General features: G+C 45.3%; 1 protein-coding gene across 3 annotated transcripts in view; it reads left to right on the forward strand.

Annotated features, from left to right (window-relative positions):
- The window catches only part of timm50 (translocase of inner mitochondrial membrane 50 homolog (S. cerevisiae)), a 29,872-nt gene that overhangs the window by 8,815 nt on the left and 3,632 nt on the right, over positions 1-17,425 (forward strand). Inside the window, exons 4-8 of one of the 3 annotated variants that reach the window (XM_038973950.1) lie at positions 1,183-1,204; positions 8,105-8,163; positions 9,176-9,295; positions 10,205-10,309; positions 11,486-11,584. In XM_038973950.1, the coding sequence (XP_038829878.1) occupies positions 1,183-1,204; positions 8,105-8,163; positions 9,176-9,295; positions 10,205-10,309; positions 11,486-11,584 (405 nt within the window). Of the gene's footprint in view, positions 1-1,137; positions 1,205-8,104; positions 8,164-9,175; positions 9,296-10,204; positions 10,310-11,485; positions 11,585-17,425 lie in introns of all 3 variants that reach the window. The other 2 variants (XM_038973949.1, XM_038973951.1) reach the window with 2 other exon arrangements.

Raw genomic sequence — 17,425 nt, forward strand, 5'->3', positions numbered from 1 at the left:
CAGGACAGCCTTGATAGGGAGGGAGGGGTGTTGAGGGGGATGAAACAGCTCCAGCCTACCCCATCGGTTCCCATGTAGTGGCCCCAGCGTGCAGCATGTGGTGTCCCACTCGGCCCCCGGCTGGCTCTCTCTCTCTGTCTTGGGAAGGCAGACCCCCAGGTGGGCCAGGCCAGGGACCTGCTGGCAGATGCAGCTGAATATTCATCAGCTGGGAGATTAATTGGTGGGCTGGTGTGGGTGTGCTGCTGAAAGTGTTACTGCGAGGGAGGGGCCAGGTCTAACACGTAAGCATGACAGCATGTAATGCACAGAGACAAGCGACAGGGGCTCCCGAGTGGGGCTGCGGTCTAAGGCACTGAATCTCAGTGCTAGAGGTGTCACTACAGACCGGCTGTATCACAACCGGCCGTGATCGGGCGGCGCACAATTGGCCCAGCGTCGTCCGGGTTAGGCCGTCATTGTAAATAAGAATTTGTTCTTAACTGACTTGCCTAGTTAAATAAAAATATATACTGGACACTACTACACAGTGCACGATGCCTGGACAGCCCAGCATCTGTGTGGAGAGTAGAACGTGAGTGGTTTGGACGGTCTTGGTGTCTGTGCGCTCAAGGAGAAAACGGCGGTCTCTTTTTAAATATGTTGGTACCTTAGTCCCTGCTTAAGAACTGTTTATAAGAGAGTATGTCAAACATGGGTACAGTATTGATGTTTAGATCAGGGGTCGGCAACAGGTGGCCCCTGGGCCGAAACCGGTCTGCGAGTGATTAACATTTTTGTTCAAAAGACTAAAATCAGCAGGAATTCAGCTAAAAACGTGTTTTTAATTGAGGTAATCTGTTCCCAAGTATCCCCACAAACAAAATGTGATCGTGTTTCAAGGTATGAAATTATTATTTTCAAATACTCTCTATTTTGGCTTAGTTGTGGTCAATTTGCAGTGTACAAATGATTGTAATTTTCTGGTCCCCTCAACCATTTGCGCTGAGAAATCGACCTGCGTCTGAATCTAGTTGCCTACCCGCGGTGTAGATGCATAGAGAGATGTCATGTTATTTACCTTATGCATTAGGCCATAGTGTAATGCATGTCAAGTTCTGTCAACAGTACCATCTGACACTGACTTTGCATTCACAGGTGTGTGAAGTGGACTATTTCTCATCTTCCTTCTGTCTTTTACAGATTCCAGATGAGTTTGATAACGGTGAGTTGTTTTCCTATTTTGTTTGACACTACCTGTGGTATTTTGGAGAGGTTTTCTTTTCTCAAAGTTGAGTTAGCTTAGAGATAAGCGTTTTATTAATTCCCCCTTGTTCTCCGAGGCTTTTGGCACACCTCTGCCTTCCCATAAATCTGGTCCTGGGCTGTAAATGGATCTCGAGTCACATAACTGATGTAATCTTTTATAGCTGATGTAAAGGCTACGTAAACATGGAGTAACAAGGTTCAGACAGCTGTTGGTGGTTAACTTGTGAAGTCTTCGCCTCATTTAGTTTCACCTTAGATTTGTCAATAAAAATGTGTGATGTTGAGTGCTGTTTGTTTGCACCCTCAGGCAGACCTCTAGCATTCTAATACCCAACATATCCATACATCGTTTACAACTTGACCACCGATTTTCACCCATTCACTGACAGTGGTCCAGATGAGCCCCCCCCCCCCCCCCGGCTTGCCTGTTCTGCTGTTAGCCTAGGACGAAGGGAGGGGGGCGTATGATCAATCAACCCACTGAGAAATGCCACCTTGCAGGCGTCCCACACCCAACGTACAGGCAATGCCAACCACCCCCCCCCCCCCAATTCTGTGTGCGACTACCACCCTGTACCCACCCAGCCGATAACCAACTCCCCCATATGCCTCTGTCATCCCTATAAACTGCCAGGCTGACAACCTGGTGAAAAGGGCCTCATAAGACCGACAAACAGGAAAATGGACATTTGATTGTGTCTCTCCATTTGAATTTAATAGTATTAAAACACATTGGTTTCCCCAATAGATTTGTAGTCCTAGCTGTGTGTTTCATTGGTATTTTGATTGACATCTTCTCTCTCCCCTCTGAGTGCACGTTTGGCCAGTGTGGAGCTGAGAGGGAATGTGTAGCGTTCTAGGACTGGCTATGCTGTTGAAATGACAGAGCAGGGGGACTGAGTCGCGAGGGGGGACTGAGTCGCGAGGTGCCTCCCCTCCCTGCTTCAAAGCTATGCTAATGCTGGGGACAGCTGTGGCCCTTTTCCAGAAGTGTTGATTTTTATAAATGCTTAACAATCACCCTGTTATACCAATAATTGCTTCATTAATTCTTCACACTGTCACGCTCCCCAAAGTCCTCTGTCTCTATCTGGCACTGCTGCTGCGTCCCTTTATTTCCATCAGTGTCCAGAGTGCTGCTTCGGCTGCTGCTGTTATTGGCCAGCCCTGATGCACCCACAGCGTTCAATACCCCTAATGAAGGCCATTGATGGTATAAGGGGCCCACGGGGGAGCGTAGAGGGAGCATTCCAGCCCCCTGCCCACGCGCCCCTCCACCCCAAGTGGCAGAAGGCTAGTGGAGGGGATTGGGGGGGCAGCCTGGACGCCTCCGCTGGATGGGTCCTCAGGGACCCGGGGCGATGAGGTCAGGCGTGCTCGTCCAGATCCGTGTCGCCATGCCAAGTGATGGTATTCAGAGCCAGGGGCGTTATGCTGAGGAGGAGCGTTGGACGCTGTGGCGGTGATGATCTCCCCAAAGACCACGCTGTTGAGGTCACACTGGGGTGTGACAAGTGCAGGACTGCTTTCAAAATACTCACTGAGGTTGGAAGTTGTTGATTTCTCCTAGTGTGTACTGTGGGTCTATGAAACGGTCTTGATGCAGTATGGAATCAATCAGTACACACACCAGATGTTTTGTGTTTTAGGGGGAGAGAAAATACATTTTTATCTTCAAGCACTATTATTAGGCTTAAATAACTGACTTGTAATTTTGGGAAGCGTATCAAGACTTGGAAGATCGGATCTCTTTCGGTCCATTTTATCACATCATTCATCCTCCCACCAGTTAGTATCCTGCAGCTAGGATCCTCAGAGCCCGTATTTGGCTTTGACTTGATGAGGGGCCGTTCTGTACGACCTCCATGTTTGCTCGCTCTGACAGACTTACAGCCCCTAGGAGGATAGAGACCACCAGTGCTCCAAACAAACAAACTAACCAATCCAGCCTGCCTCCTACATCTACTGGCCCAACCAATAGCCTATGTCCCTAAACAGATACTCCAATAGAGCCCCACCGCAAAGAGCGAGGCCCGGATGACCGTTTGTCACGGCCCAAGAAAGAAGCGATTGACAGCGCGGGCCAAAAGAGAAAAAGAAAAGCAAGAGCCCCCCCCCCCCCCCCCCAGGGAGAAGAAAGGCAATTGAGTAATAATGGCCTTAAGCAAACTAGCGGAGCATATGCCACCCCGGTCGTGCATTAAAGGAGGCCATTGTTGTGTCCGGAGGCACGGCCATCGATCTTTCTCGCCCTTCCTCCTTTCCTCCCTCATTCCCTCCCTACTTCTCGCCTGTTTAAATGGACATCCCTTCCGAGAGCAACGTAGCCTTTCCACTGGCCGCAATGGCCTGCCTCTATTACACTGGCAAACAAGGTTAGGACAAGAGGCTGCCTGACCAGAGTGCTGCTGCTTGTCAAAGCCTTTTCTGGGGGCCTTTGTTTGTAACGGTCTTCCTTTCAGAGTTGATGTCAGTCCCAACTGTTTTTGCCATAATGGGAGTTCTGCTTTTGATAAGACTGAATGTGATCACAGTCATAGTGACAGCCAACAGTTACCAACGGAGAAAATGGAATGCCTATGTCCCTGACTAGCCATATAGATCCTTTGCCCCTTAGAGGTAGCTTCCCCACCTCTCACATCATTCGAGGACCCACTGTGGCCTGGCTGACACATTAATCTCGTCACCATCCTTTACCTGTCATCCTCCTTTCAATCTCATCCCACCACTACCTACCCCCAGCCCCTTTATTACCATAAAAGCGTTCCTTGATCCATCCTATCCTCACAGTGAGGCACAAACACAGGGGCACGCGCACAGACATGAACGTATTACACATTTTGCGCACACATACTTGCATGCATACACATACACACGCCTCGGCAACCCCCGTCCCTCTCCAGGGGGTTGTAACGATCACCACCCACCCCCAGCCTGGCTTGGCTCTGCTTTCCCAGGGGAGAGGTTTGTCAACAGGGCCGGTCACAGTCCCACGCTCTCTGGAGGAGTATGTTCCGCCCAGGCCTTATAAAAACACACATACGCAGGCAGGCCGGAGGGGTAGGGGGTGTTTCACCAGCGCACCCACTCCCAGGCCTGCTATTACTGGGCTGGGGGACCCAGAGGGGCCTGCCTGGTTATACACACTGGCCGGATGCTATAGGCCCATAGAGAGCCACTCCATCTCTCTCACTCCGTCTCTGTCCCAAAGGACTTCACATCCCAGAGGTCCCTGGCTGCATGCTTTAGCTGAGTGGAGAACTAACCTCATAGCATCTGCCATCAAATTGCTGAGATGTTATCTGTTGGGACCAATGCTGCAGTCCCCTACAGAGATGCCTTTCTTAAAGCAGCAATCCGCTGTAGATACAATAAAGCAGTCTCCCTGGTTTGTTAAAAAGCTGGAGAAATTTAACCACTCAAATTCAGCTATGGATGCGAGGACTAACCATCCATGATATTAAAATGATAGCCTCAAAACATGGTTAAAACTGTCATTTTAGATTTTGTTTACTAACATTGGAGTAAAACCAAGCTTATTTTAGATTCTGAAATGACTGAACTTAGCTCATGACGTATTTGTATGTTATATTCCTCAAGAATCAATGGGTATATATCATTTATGTCTAAAAATGTATACTGAACAAATATGAACGCAACAATTTCAGACTTTTACTGAGTTTCAGTTCATATGAGGAAATCGGTCAATTTTAAATAAATTCATTATGCCCTAATCTATGGATTTCACATGACTGGGTAACACCCCCTGTGCTCCCGAGTGCCTTAGACCGCTGCGCCACTGCATCTCCGTGCTAAACGCGTCACTACAGACACCCTGGTTCGAATCCAGGCTGTATCACAACCGGCCGTGATTGGAAGTCCCATAGGGTGGCACAGAATTGGCCCAGCGTTGTCCGGGTTTGGTCAGTGTAGGCCGTCATTGTAAATAAGAATTTGTTCTTAAAAAACTTCTTAAGTCTAGGGGGCGATATTTTCGTTTTTGGCTAAAAAACGTACCCATTTGAAACTGCCTATTTCTCAGCCCCCGAAACTAGAATATGCATATGATTAGGATAGAAAACACTGAAGTTTCCAAAACTGTAAAAATGTTGTCTGAGTTAAACAGAACTGATATTGCAGGCTAAAACCTGAGGAAAATCCAATCAGGAAGTGCCCCTGTTCTTGAAACCTCTCTGTTCCTATGCATCCCTATTGCCCATATAAAGGCATATCAACCAGACTTCTTTTTCTATGGCTTCCCTAATGTGTCAACAGCCTTTAGACATAGTTTCAGGCTTTTATTTTGAAGAATGAGCGTGAACGACCACATTGCATAAGTGGATAGGTGGGGCTCTCAGAGTGACTTGTGCGCAAAAGAGAAAGGCAGCCATTGTTACTATCGGTCCTAGTGAAAAGCCAACTGTCCCGGTTGATATATTATCGAATAGATATTTGAAAAACACCCCGAGGATGGATTATAAAAAACGTTTGACATGTTTCTGTGGACATTATGGATATAATTTGGAATTTTTGTCGGCGTTGTCGCGACCGCTCTTTCCGGTGGATTCCTGGGCATAACGCATCAAACTAACGGAGGTATTTGGATATAAAAAATATCTTTATGGAACAAAAGGAACATTTGCTGTCTAACTGGGAGTCTCGTGAGTGAAAACATCCAAAGATCATCAAAGGTAAACGATTAATTTGATTGCTTTTCTGATTTTCGTGACCAAGTTACCTGATGCTAGGTGTACTTATTGTTTTGTAGAGCGATCGATAAACTTACACAAACGCTTGTATTGCTTTCGCTGTAAAGCATAATTTCAAAATCTGAGACGACAGATGGATTAACAAAAGGCTAAACTGTGTTTTGCAATATTCCACTTGTGATTTCATGAAATTATATACCTGTGGCGCTAGGCTATGCTAGTCAGCGTTTCTGATGACAATTATCCCGGATCCGGGATGGGTGGTTCAGAAAGGTTAACTGACTTGCCTAGTTAAATAAAGGTTAACTTCTCTGCGCTACGGATCCCTTTAGCGGGATCATTTTCCTAAACAACCGCTGAATTGCAGGGTGCAAAATATTACTAAAAATATTTATAATCATGCAATCACAAGTGAAATATACCAAAACACAGCTTAGCTTGTTGTTAATCCACCTATCGTGTCAGATTTTGAAGATATGCTTTGCAGCGAAAGAAATCCAAGCTTTTGTGAGTGTATCAATCAATGCTAGAACAGCTAGCCCCAAATTAGCATGGTCACGAAAAACAATAAAATTAATCGCTTACCTTTGATAATCTTCGGATGTTTGCACTCACGAGACTCCCAGTTACACAAATGTTCTTTTTGTTCGATAAATATTATTTTTATAACAAAACGCGCAACCCAAATGGCGGTTTTATGTTCAGAAAACCAAAGCCTCGTTCCGTTCGACGAAAATTCCCAAAAGTATCCGTAATGTTCGTAGAAACATGTCAAATGTTTTTTATAATCAATCCTCAGGTTGTTTTTAACAAACATAATCGATAATATTTCGACCGTAACCTATTCAATAAAAGAGAGAAAGAAAATGGAGCGCTACCCCTCTCGCACGCAGGAACTAATCAAAGGACACCTGACTCGTTTTGAAAAATCTCGCTCATTTTTCAAAATAAAAGCCTGAAACTATGTCTAAAGCCTGGTCACAGCCTGAGGAAGCCATTGGAAAAGGTTGATACCCCTTTAAATGGAAGAAAGACGGGCAAGGAAACACACATTTTAAAAAGATAATCACTTCCGGGTTAGATTTCCTCAGGTTTTCACCTGCAGAATCAGTTTTGTTATACTCACAGACAATATTTTGACAGTTTTGGAAACTTTGGAGTGTTTTCTATCTTAATCTGTAAATTATATATGCATATTCTATGATCTGGACCTGAGAAATAGTCCGTTTACCTTGGGAACGTTATTTTAAAAAATAAAATAAAAATCTGACCCCTAGCGTCAAGAGGTAAATAAATAAAAATCTGTTGGTCACAGATACTTAAAAGAAATGGGCCTCAGGATCTCGTCACTGTATTTATGTGCATTCAAATTGCCATTGATCAAATGCTGTTGTATTCGTTGTCCATAGCTTATGCCTGCAAATAACCCCACTTGCCATCATGGGGCACTCTGTTCACAACGTTGACATCAGCAAACCGCTCGCCCACACGTGGTCTGCAGTTGTGAGGCCGGTTGGACGTACTGCCAAATTCTCTAAAATGACATTGGAGGCGGCTTATGGCAGAGAAATTAACTTTCAATTCTCTAGCAATAGCTCTGGTGGACATTCCTGCCAACTGCACGCTCTCTCAACTTCTGACATGCACATTTTAGTGGCCTTTTATTGTCCCCTGCTCAAGGTCCACTTGTGTAATGATCATGCTGTCTAGTCAGCTTCTTGATATGCCACATCTGTCAGGTGGGTGGATTATTTTGGCAAAGGAGACATGCTCATTACCAGGGATGTAAACAAATTTGTGCATCAAATTTCAGGGAAATAAGCTTTTTGTGTTTGTGGAACATTTTCTTAGATTTTTTAAAAATTTCAGCTCATTAAACATGGGACAACACTTTACATGTTTTATATTTTGGTTCAGTGTATGTAGAAACTGCTGATTGCCCCTTTTTTTTTTTTTTATTGTCATTCATTAGGACTACAGCTATGTACATTCTACCAGCACCGGAGTTGGCTTGAGATGCTCAATAACTCCTATGGCCAATACATACATGCACCACAACTCCCCTTAGGCTAAGTGTTCAGTCTTGAGTATGGCGTGTTGAGAAACGATGCTCGCTCCACACTGTTTATAGCTGATCTCTCTTACAGACACACCGGTTATCCAGCAGTTGAGAAGGACGTTGAAGTATTTCCAAGACTACAGACAGGTGGGTGATAAGAAACGAACACAAGACGGTTAAAACGGCCTTTGCCACTCCCACTGTTCAATGTAACCTGATCAATGGATGGCACCACTCTACAGTTGGTAGTATTTGCTATGTGGCTGATCTAGTCAGCCTTTATCTCCTGAGGCTGGTGTGGTTGATTCAGGGTGCTAGAATAGAAGGTCCTTTTCCACTAAACCCCTGGGTTAACCGCTGGATTGGGATAGTTACACTGGGAGCCATGTTAGGCTGCTTTTCTGTCTTTACTGAAGCAGGTGCAGCCAGACTGCTTAGAGCAGGAAGGCCTCTCTGCATGGGCCTGCAGCTGCCGTTCAGTTAGACCCCCCTCCACCCACCCACACGCACACACCAAAATCCATCTCCCTCGTAGCGCTTTGATCTCTTCAATGGAGCGTGAACAGCCCCCTGTCTCCTTCGTGTGTGTGTGTACACACGAGCGCACACCCTTTCCCCCCCCCCTGCATATTGACAACACACACCCTCTCCTTCCTGGCCTCTGGTCTCTTGAACATGTCAGTTCTCTCTTCCACGCGTTCCATCTCCCTCTTGCAGCTGGTTCTTACAGGATTCTGGTTTTCTGGGGTTTGCAGTGATGAGGCCAGCTAAGAGCAAACTAATGAAATAAGGAAGCGGACCACCATCTTATAACGCTCCTACATTCCCACATAAGCAGCCAAATACAATCCCCTCCAATTTTACTCCTGCGAGCCGGGAGTGATGGCCTCCGTGTGTTTTACTGCAACTTGCTTGTGACCATGTTGACATTAGACTAGTCTTCAACTCTTAGGAAAAACACCCTTATGAAGGACCTCAAGTATTAAAGGGATAGGCCTCGTTCACCACAAAATACAAATTGCCTACTTTTTTTTTTTTTTTATTGGAGCTTGGCTGTTGTCAATTGACCCACATAGTTCTGATGTGCCACTTGTTCCTCCCACTGCAGCCATGTGTTTTTGTGTAGTTGTGTGACGACGTCATATCTGTGCCCCCCCAGATGATCATTGAGCCCACGAGCCCCAAGCTGCTTCCTGACCCCCTGAGGGAGCCCTACTACCAGCCTCCCTACACCCTGGTCCTGGAGCTCACAGATGTCCTGCTGCACCCCGAGTGGTCGGTACGTACCACCTCCATCTCACCCAGCACCTCACCCTGGCCTCCTGGTACCAGTGACTAGTTGGGTGACCTGGATGCCTTCTCTCAGTATAGCCAAGAACACAACAAGATAAAACATGTATCATCTCATTCCTTGGGTTTTGATAGTACATTAATCATTCATAAGTAGAATCGTTTTTTTGTTGTTTACTTAGGATTTTACCTCAGCCTCCCCCGTCCCTCTGTGGGTGGCCATCTGGCCTGTGGGTCGCTGGGGGCCCACCACCTGTTTACCTCCACTATCTGTAAAGACCCTCCCATTACCTGTGGCTTCCACCTTGCCCCCTCAACCTGTCCCACCCCTACTCTAACACCACCTGCCCCTCCTACCTGAGACCCTCCTACCTGAGACCTTACCTACTTGTCCTTACCTGAGTGGTATCATACTCCCTCCCCCTATGACTCCCCCCTACGAGTGGCGCGTGCATAGACAGGTGCGGACGTAACCCGACACCAGCAGACAGCCACCTGGCGGCCCTGCACAGGCTTTGATTTCTGAAGAAAAGACCACAAGTGGCCCAGGAGGTCATCCAAACGCTTCATCTGCCATAAGCTGCTCCGTTTAGGCTGTGGAAAAAACAAAAATGTATGCCTGTGAATATACCACTTTATAACGTGACGACAAACTAATGAATCAATCGTTCACTGGTTATTTGTGCATTTATGTGGATTGGATAGTGGCTGTCAAAAGATACTCTAAATATAACGCTCTATAACATGATAAACTGATTTTTAAATGGATTATTCACTGACTATTTTTGTGGATAGCTTTCAGTGAGTATTCCAGCCATAATACACGTAACCCATTGTAGTTGGGAGTAGTTAGTATGTCTTTTAGCATGTGAAGTGGACTGGTTTGTTCTCCCCACAGCTGGCTACAGGCTGGCGCTTCAAGAAGAGGCCAGGCATCGACTACCTGTTCCAGCAGCTAGCCCCTCTCTACGAGATAGTCATCTTCACTGCAGAAACAGGCATGGTGAGTGACATCACTCTGCAACACGAGGGTTTGAACGCTGTTCTGGCCCGGGCCAATGAGGACTTTTACAAGATCTTGTCACAGTGTTATTGTACCGTCATTGTTTCAAGTAACACTTTGCAAGTCGTATGTTGACGAATAGTCTTCTTTGAGCCAGAATTTCCCTTAAATCCCCCACTCACCCTTTTGTACCTTTCTGACCTTCTCGTGCCAATCAACACTGCAATTCTATAGGTGTTGCAACGGACAAATCATTAACTGCTACCATATGTCACATTTCAGTGAAGAAGCATTCTGGATTGGTTAAGGTGTAGACCTGCCTGCCTCACTTACCTACCAGACACCTGCCACAGCCTCCCTCCACCACAGCCAATCAGGGCCGCTCTTACCGCTGGGTGTTGCTTGTAACGTTTGTTGTGACTGCACCTGTCACCTCCTCGATTCCCCTGTAGACCTTTGTTCTAATGGTCACCTCAAAACAAATCCATGACGTTTGAATGTGTTATACCACTCAACTCTCACTGACTCTTCATCTCAAACAACATCCCTAGTGTTGTTGCGTTTTGACTTTTTTTGTTTTGGCACCAATACGCCTCGCCCCTATTGTTTGTCCTAATAACCTACGTCTTGGCCGACAGGCGAGCTCAGAATGGGTTTCCTTTTGGGCTCCAAAGGCCCCTTTTATTCATGCCGACATGTATATGCAAATGAGCCATGCTCCGCTCAGGGTCTAATTGGCCCCTTGTTTAGATGTGGGACTGTGTTTTGTTTTCTCTCGGTGAAGGTCAGCCTCAGTGTTGTTGACCTGCAGCAGTGACTGTGCCAAGTCAAACTGAAGTCTGTTCTGTAACTCCGCTAGCTGCAGATTGCCCTACGGAGTATGGATCATTAACCCATCCAAGTTTCCTGTGCTTCACATTGCCACACGTATTCTCCACTTGCCCACTGCATTAGTGCTGACTAAACCATATAGTACTATAAGAAGCTGTTACTTCAGATTTTCTAATGCGAAGAGCTTATAAGTGGGCTTTTATGAGTAGTAACCAGGAAGCTAGACCCCATACAAAACAATCAAAGGTCTGTCCCAATCCTCAGCCCAACTCTAGCCATGTAACCGATGGCCATCATGCATATGCAGAAGCAGGTTGTGATGTGATGCGGGTTCTCTCTCACCAGACGGCGTACCCTCTGATTGACAGCATCGACCCCCAGGGCTTTGTCATGTACCGCCTCTTCAGGGACGCCACGCGTTACGTGGAGGGACATCACGTCAAGGTAAACAAATCATCAGGCTGACATTCCACCATGGCCACCGTGTGTGTGTACACACAGTTTAATGTACACTGCATAAGCCTCCAATAACACAGCATTCTGTGAATTGAATGTTTTCCATATTTCTGAATATAAAATAAATGTCATGTTGGTGTATAAAATCCATCATTGTTCAGACAAATGCCCTGTTTATTGTTGGATTTGCTTTAGTTTGGCTAGACCAGTGTATGCGCTTTCGCTTTCTCTCACTCTTTCACTGTCTCCGTTTCTTTGTTGTTATCTAAGACGTGAGTTGAGTTTAAGACTGAGACGTTAGTGTGCTCCTTTTCAACCCCGCTCCTCTTGGGCCAAGCCCCCAGCCCAGATCCCCCGGTGCTCCCCTCTCCACTGTGACCCAGTCTGCACAATGGAGCCATACCCCCCCCGTGTCTCCGCTGCATAGCCGCCTTCTGCTCTAGCATTGATTCTCCTATGCTCCGACTCCATCCCTCTTTCTTTCTCTCGTCCTCGCCCCCTGACAATAGGGGGGTTCTCTCCACCCCCTTTCTGGGCCTCATTAACCTTATGCCTGCCTCTCTCCAACAGCCAGAGTCTGTCTCCATGCATGGCTGAAGTACAGCAGTGTTAACGACTTTGCTAAACTAAGTTAACCTAATTTGTCATCTGAGGGAACTTCTAACGCAATACTTTCTAAGATGGCTACTGTTGCTTTACTCCTATCCAGCATCTATTAAATGGTTGTATATTACTGGCTGTATCAGACTGTAACATGGCTAGCCTACATCACCATGTTTCAGTGGAGGGCTTTTGTAATGCATGGGGAAACTAGATTGGCCTGGTAGTGAAAGTGGTTATGGTCCCTACGTGGCCTAGCTGTTGTGATGTGTATGGCTGAAGTGGTGGGTAGGTTTATAGGTATACCTTTCCTATGTGATGATGCATGGCCATGGGTTATTCATCGGGGTCAGTTCTTTCCATGTTAATCACTCACTACTAAAACTCGTATTCATCGGGAAACATGTGATGAGGGTGACCTGCTACCCCCTGCTATACAGAACTTGAATGTATTTATTTGGTGATTTAGTCCCGATTCTAACGTGACATAGAGGATCTTCTCCTGTGTACTCACCTGAATTCACGTGTCTCCTGTCCTCATCCCCTTCCTTTGGTGACCTTCTTCTGCCCATCTCTGTCTCTCTTCACCCCCTCTCTCCTCCCCCTTCCTCTCCCCTCCTTCGCCTTCCATCTGGCCCTCTGAAGAGCAACAGGGAGGCAGAAAGAGAGTGAGGGAGCGAAAGGGAGGTCTGAATAGAGAGCCGAGTCCCCCGAGGCCCCAGGCGTCTGTCCAATGGTGAATTTCGATGGTGTTTTTTCCCCCCCCAAAAAAAGTTTTCAAACAATGTGGAGCCACAGATGCGAGGTGCCAATAAAATCAGCAGACTTATCTGACGACTCGCATTATCGTCCGGTCTGTCTAATTGACTGTGATAGAACCAGGCTGTGGTAGAATCAGCCATTGATGTTGATGACAAGTCCAACTTCGAGGGAACCCTTGAAGATAGAGGGCAGTTAGTGGAGGGCACGACCTTCTGTCACAGGTGGACTGACTGGATGGAGTTGAACAAGACTGTTGAGTGCTCGACAAATTTGCGTTTCAGAGATCAGTTGTTAAAAATGTATTTTATTTTCAGTTCAAATTGTCGTTCCATTCTCCACGGGAGAGTCAGATTTCAGTTGTCATACTAGTGCACAGTGTGTTTATCTGTTCACCTAACATGTGGGTAGGGGTGTGTCACCCTGTGAGGGTGTGTGTGGGTTGGCCTACTCTGGCTTACAGCCTGTTGCTTTGTTAGGGGATCACGGAGCACGGCTGGCTGTGAAACCGGAGCCCTACAATGCCTTTAGAAAGTATTCATACCCCTTATTCCAAATGTTGTTTTACAGCCTGAATTCAAAATGGTTTAAAAAAAAAAAATAATAGCACTTATTTACACACACTATCCCCATAATGACAAAGTGAAAACAAACATATTTTTGGAGGGTTTTTTTTTGTGCTAATTTATTGAAAAATGTAATACAGAAATGTATATTACCTGTCAAAAGTTTTAGAACATCTACTCATTCAAGGGATTTTATTTTACTATTTTCTACATTGTAGAGTAATAGTGAACACATCAAAACTATAAAAACAAATATGGAATCATGTAAACAAAATATATTTTATCTTTGAGATTCTTCAAATAGTCACCCTTTTCCTTGATGACAGCTTGGCATTCTCTCAACCAGCGTTATGAGGTAGTCACCTAGAATGCATTTCAATTAACAGGTGTGCCTTTTTTTAAAGTTCATTTGTGGAATTTCTTTCCTTCTTAAACACCTCTTAAGGATTAGCCCCTTTTTTTTCACATTTTTGCCTAAAATGACATACCCAAATCTAACGGCCTATAGCTCTGGCCCTGAAGCAAGGATATGCATATTATTGGTACCATTTGAAAGGAAACACTTTGAAGTTCATGGAAATGTGAAAGGAGTGAAGTAGAATATAACACACTAGATCTGGTAAAAGATAATACAAAGAAAAAACCAACCGTTCTTTTGTAAAAAAAAATTAACCATTTTTGAAATGCAAGAGAGGCCATAATGTATTCCAGCCCAGGTGCAATTTAGATTTTGGCCACTAAATATCATCAGTGTATGTGCAACATTTTAGACTGATCCAATGAACCATTGCATTTCTGTTAAAACATTTGTGTCAAGACTGCCCAAATGTGCCTAATTCGTTTATTAATAACTTTTCGTGTTCAAATTTGTGCACTCCTCAAGCAATAGCATGGTGTTCTTTCACTGTAATAGCTACTCTAAATTGGACAGTGGATTTAGCTTAAATTCTTGTTAATCTTTCTGCCAATATCAGACATATCTATGTCCTGGGAAATTTTCTTGTTACTTACAACCTCATGCTAATCGCATTAGCCTACGTTAGCTCAACCGTCCCGTGGAAGGGACAACGATCCCGAAGAAGTTTTAATGCGTTTGAGCCTATCAGTTGTGTTGTGACAAGGTAGGGGTGTAAACAGAATATAGCCCTATTTGGTAAAAGACCGAGTCCAAATTATGGCTAGAACAGCTCAAATAAGCAAATAGAAACAACAGTCAATCATTACTTTAAGACATGGTCAGTCAATATGGAACATTTCAAGAACTTTGAAAGTTTCTTCAAGTGCAGTCGCAAAAACCAAGCGCTATGATGAAACTGGTTCTCATGAGGACCACCACAGGAAAGGAAGACCCAGAGCTACCTCTGCTGCAGAGGATAAGTTCATTAGTGTTACCAGCCTAAGAAATTGCAGCCCAAATAAATGCTTCAGAGTTCAAGTAACAGACACATCTCAACATCAACTGTTCAGAGGAGACTGTGTGAATCAGGCCTTCATGGTCGAATTGCTGCAAAGAAACCACTATTAAAGGACACCAATAAGAAGAGACATACTTGGGCCAAGAAAACACGAGCAATGGACATTAGACCGGTGGAAATTTGTCCTTTGGTCTGGTCCAAATTTGAGATTTTTGGTTCTAACCGCTGTGTCTTTGTCAGATGTGGTGTGGGTGAACGGATGATGTGCGCATGTGTATTTCCCACCGTGAAGCATGGAGGAGGTGGTGTTATCGTGTCAGCAGCAAAGCGCCCCCACACTGTCTGTGATTTATTTTGAATTCAAGGCACACTTAACCAGCATGGCTTCCACAGCATTCTGCAGCGATACGCCATCCCATCTGGTTTGGGCTTAGTGGGACTTTCATTTGTTTTTCAACAGGACAATGACCCAACACTCCACTCCTCCAGGCTGTGTAAGGGCTATTTTACCAAGGAGAAAGATGGAGTGATGCATCAGATGACCTGGCCTAAACAATCACATTCTTGTTCTGAAGCCATTCCAGTGTTGCTTTGCCTGTATGCTTGGGGTCATTGTCCTGTTGGAACATAAATCTTTGCCCCAGTCTATGGTCGTTTGCAATCCGAAGCTGGTCCTCATCAAGGATTTGCCTGTATTTGTCTCCATTTATTGTTCCCTCTATCCTTACCAGTCACCCTGTACCTGCCGCTGAAAAGCATCCCCATAGCATGATGATGCCACAACCATGCTTCACGGTAGGGAAGATGAGCTGTGTCTGGTTTTCTCCAGACATAGCGCTTTGCATTCAGGCCATTTCTTTTGTGTCCTCACACCACTCTTTTGGCTTGTGATCTGTCTTTCACGTTCCTTTTTGCAAACTCCAGGTGTGTTGTCGTGCCTTTTTCTCAGGAGTGACTTCTGTCTGGTCACTCACAGATGGTGAAGTGCTGTAGAGACTTGTCCTTCTGGCAGGTTCTCTCATCTTTGCCAAAGAACTCTAGTTCTGTCAGAGTGGTATTTGGGTTTTTGGTCACCTCCCTGACCAAGGTCCTTCTTGCCAAGTTGCTCAATTTGGTCAGACGGCCAGCTCTAGGCAGAGTGGGTAGTTCGATTTTAGTTATTTTTTTATTTCCCAATGATTGAGAACACTGCGCTCTTGGAAACTTTCAACACTCTAGAAGTTAAAAACAATTTTTTTTTGCCCTTCCCCAAATATATGCCTCATCACAATTCTTTCTCTGAGATCCACAGACAGTTCCTTGGACTTCATGGTCTAGTTTCTGCTCTGACATACTTTGTCAACTGTGGGACCTTATAGACAGGTGTGTTTCATTATAAATCATGTCCAAACAATTGAATTGGCCACAGGTGGACTTCTAAGTTTTAGCTACAAGGAAATTGGATACACCTGAGCTCAGTTTGGAGTGTCATAGCAAAGGTGTTTCTGGGTTTCATTTTCAATACATTTGCAAAAATGTCTAAACATGTTTTCACTTTGTCGTTATGGGGTATTTTGTGTTGATGGGTGAGAAATGCACATCTTTTGAATTTAGGCTGTAACACGCACGTGCAATAAGTCGAGGGTTATGAATACTTTCTGAAGCACTGTATGCATCACACGGCCAACCAGCCCAACTCTCAACTACGCACGTGCCAAACACACACACTATATTTATCCGACTGAAATAGTAAGCTATCATAAAGGTTGACCAACTCTGTAAGCACAGACGTCAATACATCACTCACAAACTTGTTACTGCACCTCACACGAGGGCTAATGTAGAAACGCACACGAGTCAATATACACACATCCACACACATTCTCTTGGGGATTGAGCCCTGTCTCAAAAGGCAGATGGTGATTATTTATTGAGAGTGTGCTGGTTCGTTCCTATACCTCTTGGGACACACGCACACTGCGGGCCCCTCCCACTGCTCTGCCAGGCTAGTCAGCAGCACCTCGGGGGGGGGGGGATCCAGATAACCTCAGTTAGGTGGAGAGCGTCCCTCCATCTGCTCCCCAGGTCCACCACTGAAACTGACTGCACAGGGCAGGCCAGCGGAAGTGGGTGTGTTCTCCCCTCTACAAATGTGTACAGTGCATTCGGAAAGTATTCAGACCCCTTGACTTTCCACATTTTTGGTATGTTACAGCCTCATTCTAAAATGGATTAAATTATTTACTTCCCTCATCAGACTACACACTACCCCCATAATGACAAAGCAAAAACAGGTTTTTGGAAATTTTAGCAAATGTATAAAAGAATTGACATTTACATAAGTATTCAGACCTTTTACTAAGTGCTTTGTTGAAGCACCTTAGACTGGAGGCTGTAATCTCTGCCAATGTGGGGTGTTTCTCCCATTCTTTGCAGATCCTCTCAATTTCTGTCAGGTTGAATGGGAAGCGTTGCTACAGTTATTTTCAGGTCTCCAGAGATGTTCGATC

This window comes from Salvelinus namaycush, chromosome 34 (assembly GCF_016432855.1).
Source record: "Salvelinus namaycush isolate Seneca chromosome 34, SaNama_1.0, whole genome shotgun sequence".
NCBI classification, from domain to species: Eukaryota; Metazoa; Chordata; class Actinopteri; order Salmoniformes; family Salmonidae; genus Salvelinus; species Salvelinus namaycush.